The 15,656-nt window shown below is 43.3% G+C and overlaps 1 protein-coding gene across 1 annotated transcript; it reads right to left on the bottom strand.

Moving 5' to 3' along the window:
* Positions 1-2,651: 2,651 nt before the first annotated feature.
* Positions 2,652-3,697, bottom strand: LOC123117476 (protein synthesis inhibitor II). The gene has a single exon (XM_044538225.1). It carries the CDS (start codon positions 3,666-3,668, stop codon positions 2,814-2,816), a length of 855 nt encoding a protein of 284 aa, XP_044394160.1. The 5' UTR covers positions 3,669-3,697; the 3' UTR covers positions 2,652-2,813.
* Between the last annotated feature and the right edge of the window lie 11,959 nt (positions 3,698-15,656).

The raw sequence follows: 15,656 nt of genomic DNA, 5'->3' as shown, positions 1-15,656 counted from the left end.
TGTAACTTGTACGTGATGCTGTGCTTGTGTGTTGTATACAAGGCAGGTTGTCAGAGATGATCCTTATCTTTGTATAGCTTGACTTAAGGTCAATGCTAATACTACTACGTGATGTGTGTGCGTATGCTTACACGAAGGCGTTTTTGGAGCTGATCCTTATCTTTGTATTGCTTGGTTTAGGGGTCTGTCCTACTAAATAACCTGCCGCCAATTGCAACCCTATTGATCTATATAACATGCACGCGTCCTTACCTAGATGTATACGCCTACACGCCTTCACTTTTACATATGCTTGCTTTCCTAGCTAGCTAGTCCAAAGAAGGAGATGCCAAGATTCAATTTGGTTTGATTTGCAGCACTGCACGGCTACGCAGAAATATCGTTCTGGAATGGAGACGGCATGTTTTTCTTCTGGGGATTAACTAGTGGATGATCCCTTTATTTATGCCGAAGATCAGTTCATCACACTTTCTCAGCTTGGAATTAATCGGTCGCAGCATCTTAAGCGCTATCCTTCTACCACTAACTTGAATAAGAAACCTGCGGATGTCATGTCTCGATTTAGTGATGCAGGGATCAGTTCTGTCTTTGGAATTCTGAGTATATGTTACATTATCAAAGGCGCAAAAGTCACAGTAATAATCCAGAAGGATTGTACTTGTGTCGAGCTGTAAACATGATCTTTCATAGAGAAACAGGAGGATCACTCTCGGCTCTATTTTTCTGTTATGAAGCCAATGATCAGGCAGAGCAAAGGTAGCAGGTTCTGCCTCGGGTAGGGAGAAATAAAAACAAAGACATGCGACATGTTCAGGCAACCATCCCCGCGGAAATCGTCATCAGTGGCGGGTGGAAATTGGTTATCAGTGGCGTGCCCCGGTCACATTACTGTCATGTACACTAGTAGTGTGCCTTCATACCTGCAGTAACCTCTTTCTTTTACTCTCACATCGCACATCAAGGCAGTCCTAATTGTGACAAGTACACAATGAAACTTCAAACATCACTAGTACAGAAAATTGAACGGGGGGTTAACTGGATTACATAGCTAAAATAACCGTTAGTTTGCTTCAATACACATCCAATGATTTGGACCCATTGTTTAAATCCAAAATGACATTCGATGAGCTCGTCGCAAAAAGAAAAATGGACCATAGAAATATTGCACACTCCTAGTCCGCCCAAGCATCTTGGATGCCGAAAACTTTCAGTTTTTTTCCGAACTATTTAACCTTTTTGTTTCAATCTTAGTTTCCACCAGGAGCAAATGAGGCTATGTCGGTTTTATTTCCTCTTTCCCTTTTGAAAATCTTCTATGGACTATTTCCGGCCGGTTTTAGAATCTTCCATGCATTTTTCTTCTTCTTTGTTTCTGTGTGTTTTCATCATTTTTCTTTCTCTCTGTTTGTTTTTTCTTTTCTTATTTATTTATTTTTTCAAATACGTGCCAAGTTTTCACTACAGGTTGAACATTATTGGTATACACGTTGTCCAATTTTTAGATAGCCATTGAACATTTTTTTCTCATACATGTTGAACATTTTAACTGAATACATTTTGGACATTTGTCAAATGCACATTGAACGTTTTTATATAGGTTGAAAAAAATCAGATACACATTGAACATTTTCCGAATAAAGTTTTAACATTTTTATTAATATATGTTGAACATTTGTCAAATGGACACTCAACTTTTTAAAATACATAGTGAACATTTTTTTAATACATTGAACATTTTCCATAAATACGATGAGTTTATTTCAAATTTGCAATATATTTTGTAAGTGTTATGAACATTTTTTTTACTTGTATGAACATTATTGCAAAATTAGGGTACCAAATTTTTACATTCTATAAACATTTTTTAAAAAGCCTGAACATATTACGCAACGCGTCACATTTTATAAATATGTTGAACAATTATTTGAATGATATTAACTGTTTTTATCAAATTATGCGAAGATTGTTTTCTCATTACGTGATCGTTTTAATACGCGTTGAACTTTTCTAAGTCAAAGATTTTTTTTAAAGATATATACTTAAAATATTCCAAAAATAAAAAAAAATCGAAAATGGAAAAGGAGTAACAAACGGAACCAAAAGAACATTAGAAATGAACCAACTACCCTCGACTGGCCCGGCTCGTATGAGCTCCTTTGAGACGAGTCGTTCTTTCATCTCACTAGAGAAAACCGCTAAAAACAAGTCTAACTAGGGGCAAGATAAATTTTTAAGACTAGATTCAAGATAAATTCTAAAATAAAATAGAGGCAAGATAAAGACGCGCCCGCCACCCTCTACTCGTCCATGCATGAGAACACTATGGGAAGGGCTAACTAATAGGGTAAGGTGGGTTCCAGTGGGCTAAGCGCGCTAGATCATGTTTTTTTATTCTTGTCCAATGGATACTCACTAAAGCAAAAACATATGTTAGATAGCAATTTTATTTTTATGTTCTGAAAGAAAAGGTGGCTCAAGGCCGACCTTATATTTCAAAACAGGCTGAAAAGCCTGTGAAAGTAACATGTTACATCAAACTTGTGAAATGCACCCAGGTGCAAGGTTATAAGGGAAGGAGTGAAAGAGAAAAGGTGGGAAAGAGGTAAGGAGTACAGGAGGAAGAGGAGAAACAGCAAAGACTGCAAAAGAGGTAAGGAACTCACCCACTTTGTAACATGTTTATTTATTTATTTATATCATGCACTCACTCTGAAACATGTTTATTTATTTATTTATATCAGTCCCACGCTCTGTAGCATGTTTATTCGAATTATACATACAATATACTCATGCAGATATACCTGCAAAACTAACTATTTTCCCCCACGCGCACGAAACAGCTGCAGCCCCTGGGCCACCGTCAACCCACCCAGCACCTCGACGAACAGCAGGATCCCCAGCGTGGCGGCCGCCTGCTCCGCCGTCCTCACGCCCATCTTCTCGATCGGCGTGAACTTCGCTGGCGACTTTCCCGGCGGGGGCTTCGCATCCGTCTTCAGCAGCTCTTCGGATAAGTCCTGCCACCCGTTCACCTGGGCCTTTAGCTCGTCGGAGATCTTCCCGCTCTTCTTCTCCACCGCCTTGGGGTGCAGCAGGCCGGCCACGAACCCCGACACGGTCTGGAACCGCGTGGCCTCGTGCACCATGAGGAGCAGCGTCGTCACCGCCTCCCTCGCCTGCTGCTGCTTCGGGCCAGAGGTCTTGTCGGCCTTGGTATGCCCGTAGAGCGCGGTCACCGCGTCGGCCATCTGCTGCCGGCCGAGAGCTACGTTGGTCAGCTTGTCAGTGTAGCCGAGGAGGTCGCGGTAGGTGCCGCCGAACCCGAGGTAGGTGGCGCCGGGGATGAGGCCCGGGGTAAGCTCCCACCACGTGTCGTCGCTGCTCTTGAAGCCCTCCCAGTAGAGGTTGTCGGCGCGGGTGGCGAGCGTGAGCCCAGTGCTAGCCGGCGAGGTCTTGAGCACGATGTGGAACCACCTGCTCGGCGCGACGTTGGGCTCGACCGGCGGCAGCACGGGGCGGTTGTGGGAGAAGTGGCCCGGGTTACCGAGCTTGTTGCGGACGCCGTTGATGAAGGTGACGTAGTCGGCGGAGCTGGCCGGGACATTGAACGTCTCGGTGAAGAGCGGCTTGTCCACGCTCTTCGCCGGCATCACCGGTGTCGCCGCCATGGATAGATATAGTAGCGAGGGGAGGGGAGGGGGTGGGGTGAGATATGGGAGAGGATGAGTGAATTGGCGATCAATTTATAGGCGAGCGCATGCGTTGTTAGCTATCAAGTCCAAGAGCAATTTGGTTTGATTTTCTTCGGGGAATTACTAGATAGTGGATGCCCTTTTTGTGGCGAAGAACGATTCCTCGCACTTTCTCTGCTTGGAATGGGTCGCAGCATCTCGCAGTATCTCGAACTCGATGCTTCTAGTTCTACCGAGGGAGGCCACTGACCAAACCATGGCTGTTAACTTGAATAGGAAATCTGCAGCTCGAGATTTATTAGGGCATGTACAATAATGATATCTTAGAAGTGTCATGTAGGACAAATGATGAGTGGAAGAGAGAACTCATAAGAAAAGACTTGTCTTTTTTTATTTAAGAAAAGACAAGAGATGATCTCTTAGCACAATATGTCTCACCATATTTTTAGGAATGGCTAGTTATTGAGAATAAGACTAAAAGATGGCTCATTGTAGACATTTTTTTGTCATTTTTAAATTACATGTAAAATTTAAAATAAAATTATTTTATCAATCATTGTACATGTCCTTAATGCTAACTTGGACCAGCTCTGTCTTTTGACTTCTGAGTACATGTTACTACATGCTACATGATCAAAGGCACAAAAGTCATGGCGGTGATTGGGAAGGATAGTACTCAGTGTCAAGCTGCAAGCATAATCGTTTTATAGAAAAATAGGCGATCAATCCCGGCTCCAGTTTCTATTATGAGGCATATTATCAGTGAGGCCAAGGTAGCAGGTTCCGGTACCGACGCGGATTTTTGGGACATGCGGCCACGCGCAGCCCATATTCAGGACGTCCGCCTGTGCGTCGTGATGACTACTTTTAATAAGCCATCTGGGAATACGGGGCAGCTTAATTAGCAGCTTCCCAAATAGCTCAATTTATACGCCCACGGTGTGGGATAGGGCTGCATTTAATGTTCTATGAATACACGGGCCAGGCGACATCCAACCGATCCAATAATTGCTTTGGGCGTTGGGTGGACATAATTGATTTGTTGCCCAAGTTCGGTTCTCGCAGTGCGTATCTCGTCTTTCCTTCAACCATGGACGAACAGAGCAAGGTGTGAAGATAAGCTCTGCACAGACGGAGAGCGGCATCGGTTGCACAACACACCCACTACACGCTTCTCTCGCGTTTAGCAAGTAGGAAAAATCCATCGCTGTCGTCGTCGTCTTCTAGCTGTGGCACGCCCGTAAGCATCTCTCCGAATTTTTTGTCGCGAGAGACGCAGCTAGGAGGCCGTTGCGTTGACGGATCATCAATGGATTGTTGGGTGCATTTACATTTCGCAGGGGTAGCCGAGCGTATTCACTCCTCTGTTGTGTCTTTAATATGTGCATCGCATGTGGGGAGGACATATCTAGTAATACGGGATCTCAGGAGCTACAATGCTCGAATGAATCTTGAACCGCTAGATCATATTCAGAGGGACATGATAAATGCAAGGGTGATGACCAGCTCCTCCACCGCACAATATACCAAAAGCACTCTGGATTCTATACTTAATTAAGCCCAAGGGAATGGGAAGATGAGGATTTTCGGATTTCCTTAATTTTGCCCATTGTTTATTTAGCAGGAGCATGCGTGAAATGATGCACGTAACCTTGTTATCACAAGAAAAAAAGTGACACCCTCTACTGGTAAAAACCATATACACATTCTAACCTGTAGGTGTCAACTTAGAAAAAAAGCTGTGCATTTTAATTAACCACAACATTCACTCAATTAGATTCAGTTCCTCATTAAGATAGCTGGAAATGCTTGCTTGTACATTCTGTACAAAAAACTCAGTTAGCTTCCGTGACAGCAAATATAGCATGTACTAGGTCAGTTGTCCAACTGGTTTCAGATTGTACAAGCTAGAAAGGCACATGGAATATGTGAAGACCAACAGCGAAAATGTTCGTTTATAATAGTACTCTTTGTGGATTATCATAATTGACATTATGTGCAAATTTACGGACTAGACATGCCAGACTACTATTAGTGTTTCACGGGCAAAGTAACCAAAACATTACTAGATTTATTTTGTTGAACTTTTAGCAGTATAAAAGCAAAATACGAAGATGGCATAATTTCATATGGGGATTGCACAATAGCAAGACATGAGCGAAAACCAGGTTTAAGTTTTTGTGTCTGGGCAATGAAACTAAGCCTTTTTTCTACCCGTAAGTGAAACTGAGGCTCATAAACAAGTACAGTACTACTAGGAAAAGGGCCTGATGCTTAATTAATAACATGAATCAGAGTGTTTTTGTATATTCTGCGATGGAGAGGCTGCTCATCACGTGTGCCTTCATCGCGTCCCTTCCAACATAATCGAAAGACCCATGATCCATCAGAGCATTGCATCACTTGAGTTGCGGTATCACCAGATACGTTGCCCGCATATGGGCTGCCAGATAGTTGAATTATTGTCGTTGGGCTGCTGGGTGTGGGATTAATGCACGCGCTGCCTCGCGGGCCATGCACTGCATGTGTCAGGTGAAAATACACACGCTATACGGAATGCTATACGACGAGGCAAATTCTTTATACGGCCAGAGGGTATTAAAGCTACACGCATACCGCTGCAGCGTGCGGTGTGGATTTTGGACGCGCGTGGTGGCATGTCCACTCGCGATTTATCGGTTCCGGTATAGAGAAATAAAAACAACGACACACGACAGGTTCAGGCAACTAGCCCAACAGACACTAATTCACCCAAAGAAAGGAAAGGTAACACTGGTACGTGTCGGTGCTATACAAATGGTTTGTAACCCCTTTCCTCGACGGCATTCAGAACCGTCAATTAGTGAGTGTGGGCGATAGGGGGGTCCTTCCCACACGACCCAGAAATCGTCGGGGATATGCCCTCCTGGCACACACGCTCGGCAAATTGAGGTCGTGTGCGATTGGCGAGCGAGCAAATACGGTTATACGTATAGTAGTTCTAAAAATACAATTATACAGGCAAAATCATTTCCGGTTGTAATTTCATCGCACACGGTCAGTCCCCGCGAAACGTTTTCGTTCGTGTATATATCCCACATAGTCGCTGCAAGGAAAACGTTTCCGTTCGTAGGTACATCACACACAATTTCCCCCGTTAAATCGTTTGTGATGGCCTTCCCATCGCACACAATACTAATAATTTTATCGTTTGCCATGAATGCATCACACATGGTGCGTATAATAAACTGTGTGGCAAATGCTATCCATCACAAACAGCTTTTATGTGGTAAACGTTTGCTCAAGGTGGCCTAACGCAAACAGTTTTGAAGAGAATGTTGTGTGTGATTGCTCATCGATCCAACATGGTTTATTGCTAGAAACTGTGTGCGTTGCCTTAGGTCATCGCCCACGGTATTTTCTCAATAACTGTTTGCAATAGCAAAAACCAATTAGCAGGCTAATTTCCTTATTATTAATAATCCATTTATTAATCTAATTGACATTCATATTAAACACATATTATATTTCATTCCCATATTAAGGAAGCATGATTTCATAATTGAAATACATTAGAGTACAACATGATATAACTTCAGCACTCAGCTACCCCGTTACACAACAGCACCAGCACCAAGTTTCACATGCAACATCTAGAACCTTTCAAAATTAGCATCATAGACGGTACATAGACAAATGCATCTCATCGGGAAAACTGCGGAAGCGGAAGGCGAATATTGAGCCTTCATTGGTGTTGAAGGTCTTTGCAACTTTAGGCCAGCGCCTGTGGATGATTGACCGTCCATACAGGTGGTTTGAGAGGTAATCATCAGTGAACTGTTTTGGAAAGGCCTGAAAACAAGGATGTACATAAATATCTTCTCTATACTAGAAATGGGGCAAAGGAATAAAAAAGACAAGATATAATAGCATACAATAACAGAATGCAGCCACAACAATTGAACATCGCATTGCCGAATTAAACCAAGCAGTTAACTAAACACCACAACAAAGGAACCAACCGTTAACCGAGCACCACATTGCACAAATATAACATACTCCTAATAGAAGATCGGATAGTTAACCAAACCAGGCATGCTTAACAACTTGGAAATATAGCAATTGTATTTGTTTCTCATGTATTTAGTACACCCAAATTTGATTGATTTCTCACATGGTATACAATAACAGAATGCACACACAATAATTGAACATCGCATTGCAGAATTGAATCAAACAGTTAACTAAACACCACAACAAATGAACCAAATGTTAACTGAGCACCACATTGCATAATATAACATACTCCTAATAGAAGATCAAACAGTTAACCAAACCAAGCATGCTTAACAACTTGTAAATATAGCAACTGTATTTGTTTCCCATGTATTTAGAACAGCCAAATTCAATTTATTTCTCACATGGTATACAATAACAGAATGCACACATAATAATTGAACATTGCATTCAAGAATTGAACCAAACAGTTAACTAAACACCACAACAAATGAACCAAACGTCAACTGAGCACCATAATGCACAATATAACATACTCCTAATAGAAGATCAAATAGTTAACCAAACCAAGCATGCTTGACAACTTGGAAAATTGCATCCTAAAGAATTGAACATCACATTTGCAGAATTGAACCAAACAGTTAACTGGACACCACATTGCATGACATATAAAACATATACACTAGAGCAGAAGATTGCATGGTAAAAATAGATAGCACAATTCACTAGAATTTGTTAAGGAAAGGCAATAGCTAGCAAAGTGAACATGGGTCCTTATAGTGAGCTAATAAGACAAACTACTCATTGTCGGAGATATCAATGACGATTGGCTCCTTGGACATGGAAGAGGGCGAGTCCTCCGCATCGTGGGTGCCCTCGTTGTAGTGGTGAGTTGCCTGAGCCGCTCCGGGAACCAACCTGCTAGCTCTCGAGATGAGGTAAGCACGTGCACGCCGAGAAAACACCTGGTAGTCTTCGTCAAAGGCACCGACGGTGGCCTCGAGAAAACGCCATGAACTGTCGTTCAAAGCAGCCAGCCGCGCCACGACGTCGGTGTGCGAGGCGTTGATGGTGGCCTTGACGACGAGGTGCTCCTCCAAGATCTGGGGGTTGGCACGAATGGCAGCCATCACGACCTCATCCGCGCGTGCGGTCGTGCTTTGCTTGTCCGCTGCCAAATGCTCCTTGAGATGCTGGCTATACTGCATACACCATGGCTTAGGACGACACTTATTTGGTGGAGGGGTCGGTGATTTTGGTGGAAGGTGTCGCGCTCGCGCCGACGGTCGAGGCATGTGGGATGTGGAAGGAGGAGGTGGATGGGGTTCGGGTCTGGATTACCTGCCTGGATAGGCGAGGCCGAGCAGCATGAAGGAGGGTCGTCGGCGAGGAGGCGGCGCTGCAACTAAGGAGTGAATGTTTCAACTTCGAAAGGAAGGAGGAAATAGGGGAAATATGGCTTTTGGTAAGGTGGAGGGGGCGGGGAGGTAGATATTTCCGCGGAAGCCGAAAATTTGGAATCGCTTCAGCGAAAAAACTGGCGCGCAAAGTGTCATCAGACATGGCCCCTTATTCAGAGCGGGCTGTGGACTGTAGCCAACGAACCTTCTCGAGTAAGCCATAGGTGTACTATACACCAACGGTGCTCCAGGATATTTTGTACTGCATCTCACACAGTTGGTGATAATAAACTGTGTGAGATCTTCTTGATTTTTTCATCTTGATTTAAATTACATAATGGGGTCACAGCTCCAAAGGATGGTGTTTGATTTGCGAGAACTTCTATCTGTAGTGAACATGCAACTATAGGTGCGTCGTCAAAAAATTTGGAATTATTCAGGGTTCGTTTGGACATTTTTATACGGTAACTTGGTTTTCTAGGCATTTCAGGTGCACAATTCAAAATGAAACCACATGCACATGCTCCGGTGCACCAAAATGAGTTGGAAAATGATATATGTTTCCTTGGGTTGATGCTTACGTCCCATTCAAGAAATGGGGATGAATTTCAAACACCACGGCACCGTGGGTCTCCGGCAAATGTTGAGGTGCTTGCTTTTGTAATTCTAGTAAATAGAAAACTCGTCTGAAATTCATGAACCTTGGCATGCTATCATGGAACAACATCAAGATGCTGGGGTAAAAAAATATTGTCCCATTTAGGCCAGGTTATGGTATAAGCTTCTCGCAAACCATAGCTTCTCTCACAAAAAGTATGATGGTTTCGGTAGGGAACGTTTCACCTTTCTGGACGAAATGATATCCGTTGCATCTTCTTGATTTCAAATTTTTTTCTTAGTGTCAACATAGAACAACAGGAGTGTTGTGTCAATTTTTGGAATTTTTCGGGGTTCGCTTGGACATTTTTATACATTAACTGAGTTTTCTATGCATTCATGTGCATAATTCAAATCTGAACTACATGCACATGCTCTAATGCATATAAATTAGTTGAAAATTCAAATATGTGTCCTTGGTTGCATGCTTATTAGGTCCCATGCAAGAAATGGGAACGAATGTCAAACACCCTACCACCGTCACTCGGACGCAAACATTGAGATACCTGGTTTTTTAAATTCTAGTAAATCCAAAGTTCGTCTAAAATCCATGAAACTTGGCATGCTGTAATGGAGCGGCATCAACATGCCGTGGTAAATTTTTTATCCCATTTGGGGCAGGTTTGGGGATATGCTTCTCACAAACCAGAGCTTCTCACAACAAGCCCGATGGTTTCGGTAGGGAACGTTTCACCTTTCTGGATGAAACGATATCCATTGCCTCTTCTCAATTTTATTTTTTTTCCTATTGTCAACATAGAACAACAGGAGTGTTGTGTCAATTTTTGGGATTTTTGGGGGTTCGCTTGGACATTTTTATACATTAACTGAGTTTTCTATGCATTCATGTGCATAATTCAAATTTGAACTACATGCACATGCTCTAATGCATATAAATTAGTTGGAAATTCAAATCTGTGTCCTTGGTTGCATGCTTATTAGGTCCCATGCAAGAAATGGGAACAAATGTCAAACACCCTGCCACCGTCAGTCAGTCGCAAACATTGAGATACCTGGTTTTTAAATTTTAGTGAATCCAAAGCTCGTCTAAAATTCATGAAACTTGGCATGCTGTCATGGAGCGGCATCAACATGTTGTGGTAATTTTTTTGTCCCATTTGGGGCAGGTTTAGAGATATGCTTCTCACAACAAGCCCGATGGTTTTGGTAGGGAATGTTTCACCTTTCTGGACAAAACGAAATCCATTGCCTCTTCTTGATTTCAACTTTTTTTCCTAGTGTCAACATAGAACAACAGGAGTGTTTGTGTCAATTTTTGGGATTTTTGGGTGTTCGCATGGACATTTTTATACATTAACTGATTCTATGTGTTCATGTGCATATTTCAAATGTGAACTACACGCACATGCTCTAATGCATATAAATTGGTTGAAAATCCAAATTTATGTCCTTGGTTGCATGCTTAATTAGGTCCCATGCAAGAAATGGGAATGAATATCAAACACCCTGCCACCGTCACTCGGCCGCAAACTTTGAGATACCTAGTTTTTAGATTCTAGTAAATGCAAAACTCGTCTGAAATTCATGAAACTTGGCATGCTATCATGGAGCGGCAACAACATGTCGTGGTAATATTTTTGTCCCATTTGGGGCCGGTTTGGAGATATGCTTCTCACAAATCAGAGCTTCTCACAACAAGCCTGATGGTTTCGGTAGGGAACGTCCCACCTTTGGGGATGAAACGGTATCCGCTGCCTCTTATTGCTTTCAAAAAATTTCTAGTGTCAACATAGAACAACACGAGTGTTGTGTCAATTCTTGGGATTTTCGGGGTTTGTTTGGACATTTTTATGCATTAACCGAGTTTTCTATGCATTCATGTGCATAATTCAAATTTGAACTATAGGCACATGCTCTAACGCATATAAATTGGTTGAAAATTCAAATATGTGTCCTTGGTTGCATGCTTAGGTCTCATGCAGGAAATGGGAACGAATGTCAAACACCCTGCCACCGTCACTCGGCTGCAGACATTGAGATTCCTTGTTTTTAAATTCTAGTAAATCCAAAACTCATATGAAATTCATGAAACTTGGCATGCTATCATGGAGCGGCATCAACATGCAGTGGTAATTTTTTTGTCCCATTTAGGGCAGGTTTGGGTATAAGCTTCTCACAAACCAGAGCTTCTCACAACAAGCCTGATGGTTTCGGTAGGGAACGTCCCACCTTAGGGGACGAAACAATATCTGCTGCCTCTTATTGCTTTCAAAAATTTTCTAGTCTCAACAGAGAACAACAGGAGTGTTGTGTCAATTTTTGGGATTTTCGGGGTTCGTTTGGACATTTTTATGCATTAATTGAGTGTTCAATGCATTTATGTGCATAATTCAAGTTTGAACTACATGCACATGCTTCAATGCATATAAATTGGTTGAAAAATCAAATCTGTGTCCTTGGGTGCATGCTTAGGTCTCATGGAAGAAATGGGAATGAATTTCAAACACCAGGGCACCGTTGATTGCCGGCAAAACATTGAGATACTTTGTTTCTAAATTCTACTAAATCCAAAACTCGTCTGAAATTCATGGAACTTGGCATACTATCATGTAATGGCACTGACATGCTGTGGTGTTTTTGGTGTCCATTTTGAGAGAAGATGCACTCGAATAACAGCCAACAAAGGCATTTTGAAACAAATAGCTGCCACTTTAATATCTCAAACGTTTGTATAATTCAAATCGTGTGCGTTCTCTTAAGCATTTACATGATGCCACATGTCTTGGTTTTAATGGCTACAGGAGGTGCCGTGCGGACAGCTGCTTGACTGAACGGGAGGCGTGCGAGTGCAGTCCGGTGCGTAGGCTGACCGAGAGGCTCACCGGGAAGCGTGCGAGCTGTTTAACACAGGATTTGTGCATCTCTTCAACACAAACGGTTCAGATTGAATATGGTATGCAAATTAAAGCCAGACTTCGGCGCTAAGCCAAGAGACAATGTGATTTGTCAAAATATGCAGCTAAAAATCACTAGCACTATCTAATTTTTACAACTAAAATCACTACCACTATCTAATTCATGCGCGTGTTTGGTACGCACTCACCGTATGGGGCGTGCTAGTAGTTGTGTGAAACGACGGTAGGCGTGCCAGTAGTTCGCCACGCAGGCTCACTGGGAGGCGAGCCAGCCCTTTGACCGCCGCCCACCTTGCTCCCACTCCTCCATATTAATGGCGCGTCCGCCTCGCTCTGTGAAATGATGGTATAGGAATGCTAGAAGTCCGCCGCGCAGGCTCATCAGGAAGCGAGACAACCTTTGACTGCCACCCGGCTCGCTCCCACTGGTCTGTATTAATGGCGCGCCCGAGCGGCCGCACCCCCCATCCTTGCCACACACACAATCCTCTCTCTCCACCCGCATCCTCGACGCCGCTCTCAGTCCTCAATGTGCACTGGAGCATGGCGTGAATATGGAGATAGAGGTTTCCGTCGCCGCCGCCGAGGTGGAGAACGAGGCTGCCAACAAGCGGAGGCGGGTCGAGAAAGAACCGCAAGCGACTCCAGTAGACCTAGACTTCATCAAAAACATCCCCGATGATATGTTGAGAGTCATCATATTCCTCCCCCCAATCAAATATGGGGCAAGGACAGCCGCCCTTTCCTGGCGGTGGCGCCCCTAAGGCTCCTCACCCCTGTCGACCACCTCGACGCTGACGAGCTCTGCCATGGCTATCGCAAAAGCTTGGATGCATTCTCCTCGATCCTCGGCAGTCACCATGGCCCAATCAGAGACCTTATCACGGGCAAGTTCCGTTCCAATGGGAAGGACCGAGCCAAGCTTGACGAGTGATTACGATCCCCCGCCATAGATCAGCTCGAGAAGCTCATTTTTAATAATGGGCATATGCACTCGCTGCCAACATCCGTGCTCCGCTTCGCACCCACGGTGCGCCTCGCCAAGTTCACCAACTGCCATCCCCTTAATGACGCGCCCGCTCTTTTTCTACCACGACTGAAGCACCTCGAACTCGTTGTCGTCCGCATCCCAAAGGATAACATGGAGCGCCTGCTCCGCGGCTATATTGCACTTGAGTTCCTTCATCTTCAGGCGATGAATTGGTCGAGTACCTTCCACATCACCTCCATAACTTGTAATGCACAGTGATTTTTTTGAAATTAAGTCAAATATTTTCAAAAATAAATAAAAATAAGTAAGGAAAAAAGTAAAAGTAAAAAGACGAAACCAAATGAATAAAAGGAATGAATGAACCAAACCAACAACTCCGGACTGGCCGGCCGCCATGAACTCCCTTGTGACGAGTTTTTCTTCCATCTCACTAGAACATTTTGATTCACCAATGAAGTTGGGCGAGAATTCTCAAGAAAAAAAATCTCACTAGAGGCAAGATAAAGACGATAATTCTGAATCCCAGCATAGGTCAACAGTTAGCGAGCAAAGGCACACCCTCACGCAATTGTAGGCACTATATTGTGCCAGCCCAGTTCGAGGTTTTTAGTGTGTTCCCCGTTTATAGAAAAGTACTAGAACCTTCATAGACCCTTTTTTTTCCTTTTATGTTTTTTCTATAAGCTTCCCATTTTATTTTTCTTTCCTTTTTTCTTTTCTCTATTTTTTTAACATTTTTTACAATTTCGTATAAAATGTAGGAGTAAAAGCATAAAAGGAATATGCCCCATATTTTAATTTTTTGAACATTCTCTAAAATGCAGGGACATTTTGTGAAATTCAGGAACATTTTCAAAAATGAGGAAACATTTTTTCAAACTTGTGATCACTTTTTTCAAATTAATGAACAATTTCTAAAATCCAGAAACATTTTTCAAATTCGTCAACATTTTTCGAAATACAGATATTTTTGTTCAAGTTAATAAAAAAAGTTCAAACCAGCAGCAGCCATGTAGGAAACCGACACCCCCGGCCCACCCAATCACCCTCTCGGTTTCATTTCCTTCCACTCCGCACCCTTCTCCCCCTTGCTTTGCATCTGCACGCTCCACCTCTGCTGCTGCCGTTGTACGTCTAGGGCCGCCACAGTGGCATTGCCGGACGTCCGCAACCAGCACCGACACGCCCACTGGCCTTTATGACAGCGCTGTCCACCCTGGAGCCGGTGTACATGAATTTCGTCCAGCTAGTTGAAATGCGGGTTGAAATGTCTTCGGGCAGCGTTGGATGGCCCCCTCTTGCATCCATGTCCACGGACTGCCCCTTCCCCCTGTCCCAGACGAATGCAGGAGAAATTTTATGGGTTGTGGTTGGAGATGCCCTTAACACCTCCAAACATGTGGATTGTAAAAAAGCACCCCAAACATGTGAACCCTCGCCCTCGCAGGAACCAGTGGCACTAGAACAACCGCGTTGTCCCTGTCTCCGGCGGGGTACTGTCCCAATCTCGTCAGGGTTGCTATACTGAGTCATCAACTCCTTGTGGGGTCTGGCCTTGAAGCTTTGCACCTTCTCTCCCAGGAAATCCACCTATTCAATGAATACCAACTGTATATAAACATAAAATCGACAAATAAAATATTGAAATGGCACAATATAAGCCAAACTTGTATGGCGTACGATACATATAGACTTCAACATTAATCCTTCAATTAGTAACACGTTATTTGGGACATGGCTAAATGGAGCGGATTCAAATATTGCAGGACATATTCGGATAGGGATATGTGCATTGTTTTGGGCTATATGAAACTGCAAAGGTGATATGATCTTTAATGGAAAAAACTTTATCAACTTTTGCAGGTTATCCACATAGCCACTGCTTGGATCCGTACGTGGTCGTTACTCACTCATGCGGACTCTAGGGGGCTTTTGGTTACTGGGTGCAACCATTGGGAGACGGTAGCACGGGTTATCTCCAACCAATTTAAATGGCGAACTAATAATAGGCTAGGTGTTTAGTCATCTTAACTTGTTTTTTCGC

The sequence above is a fragment of the Triticum aestivum genome, chromosome 5B, assembly GCF_018294505.1.
Source record: "Triticum aestivum cultivar Chinese Spring chromosome 5B, IWGSC CS RefSeq v2.1, whole genome shotgun sequence".
In the NCBI taxonomy this organism is placed as follows: domain Eukaryota; kingdom Viridiplantae; phylum Streptophyta; class Magnoliopsida; order Poales; family Poaceae; genus Triticum; species Triticum aestivum.
This window is presented reverse-complemented; position numbering and strand designations above follow the sequence as displayed.

Coding starts and splice junctions, on each gene's coding strand:
- LOC123117476 (XM_044538225.1), bottom strand. CDS start 3,668: ATGGCGGCGACACCGGTGATGCCGGCGAAGAGCGTGGACAAGCCGCTC.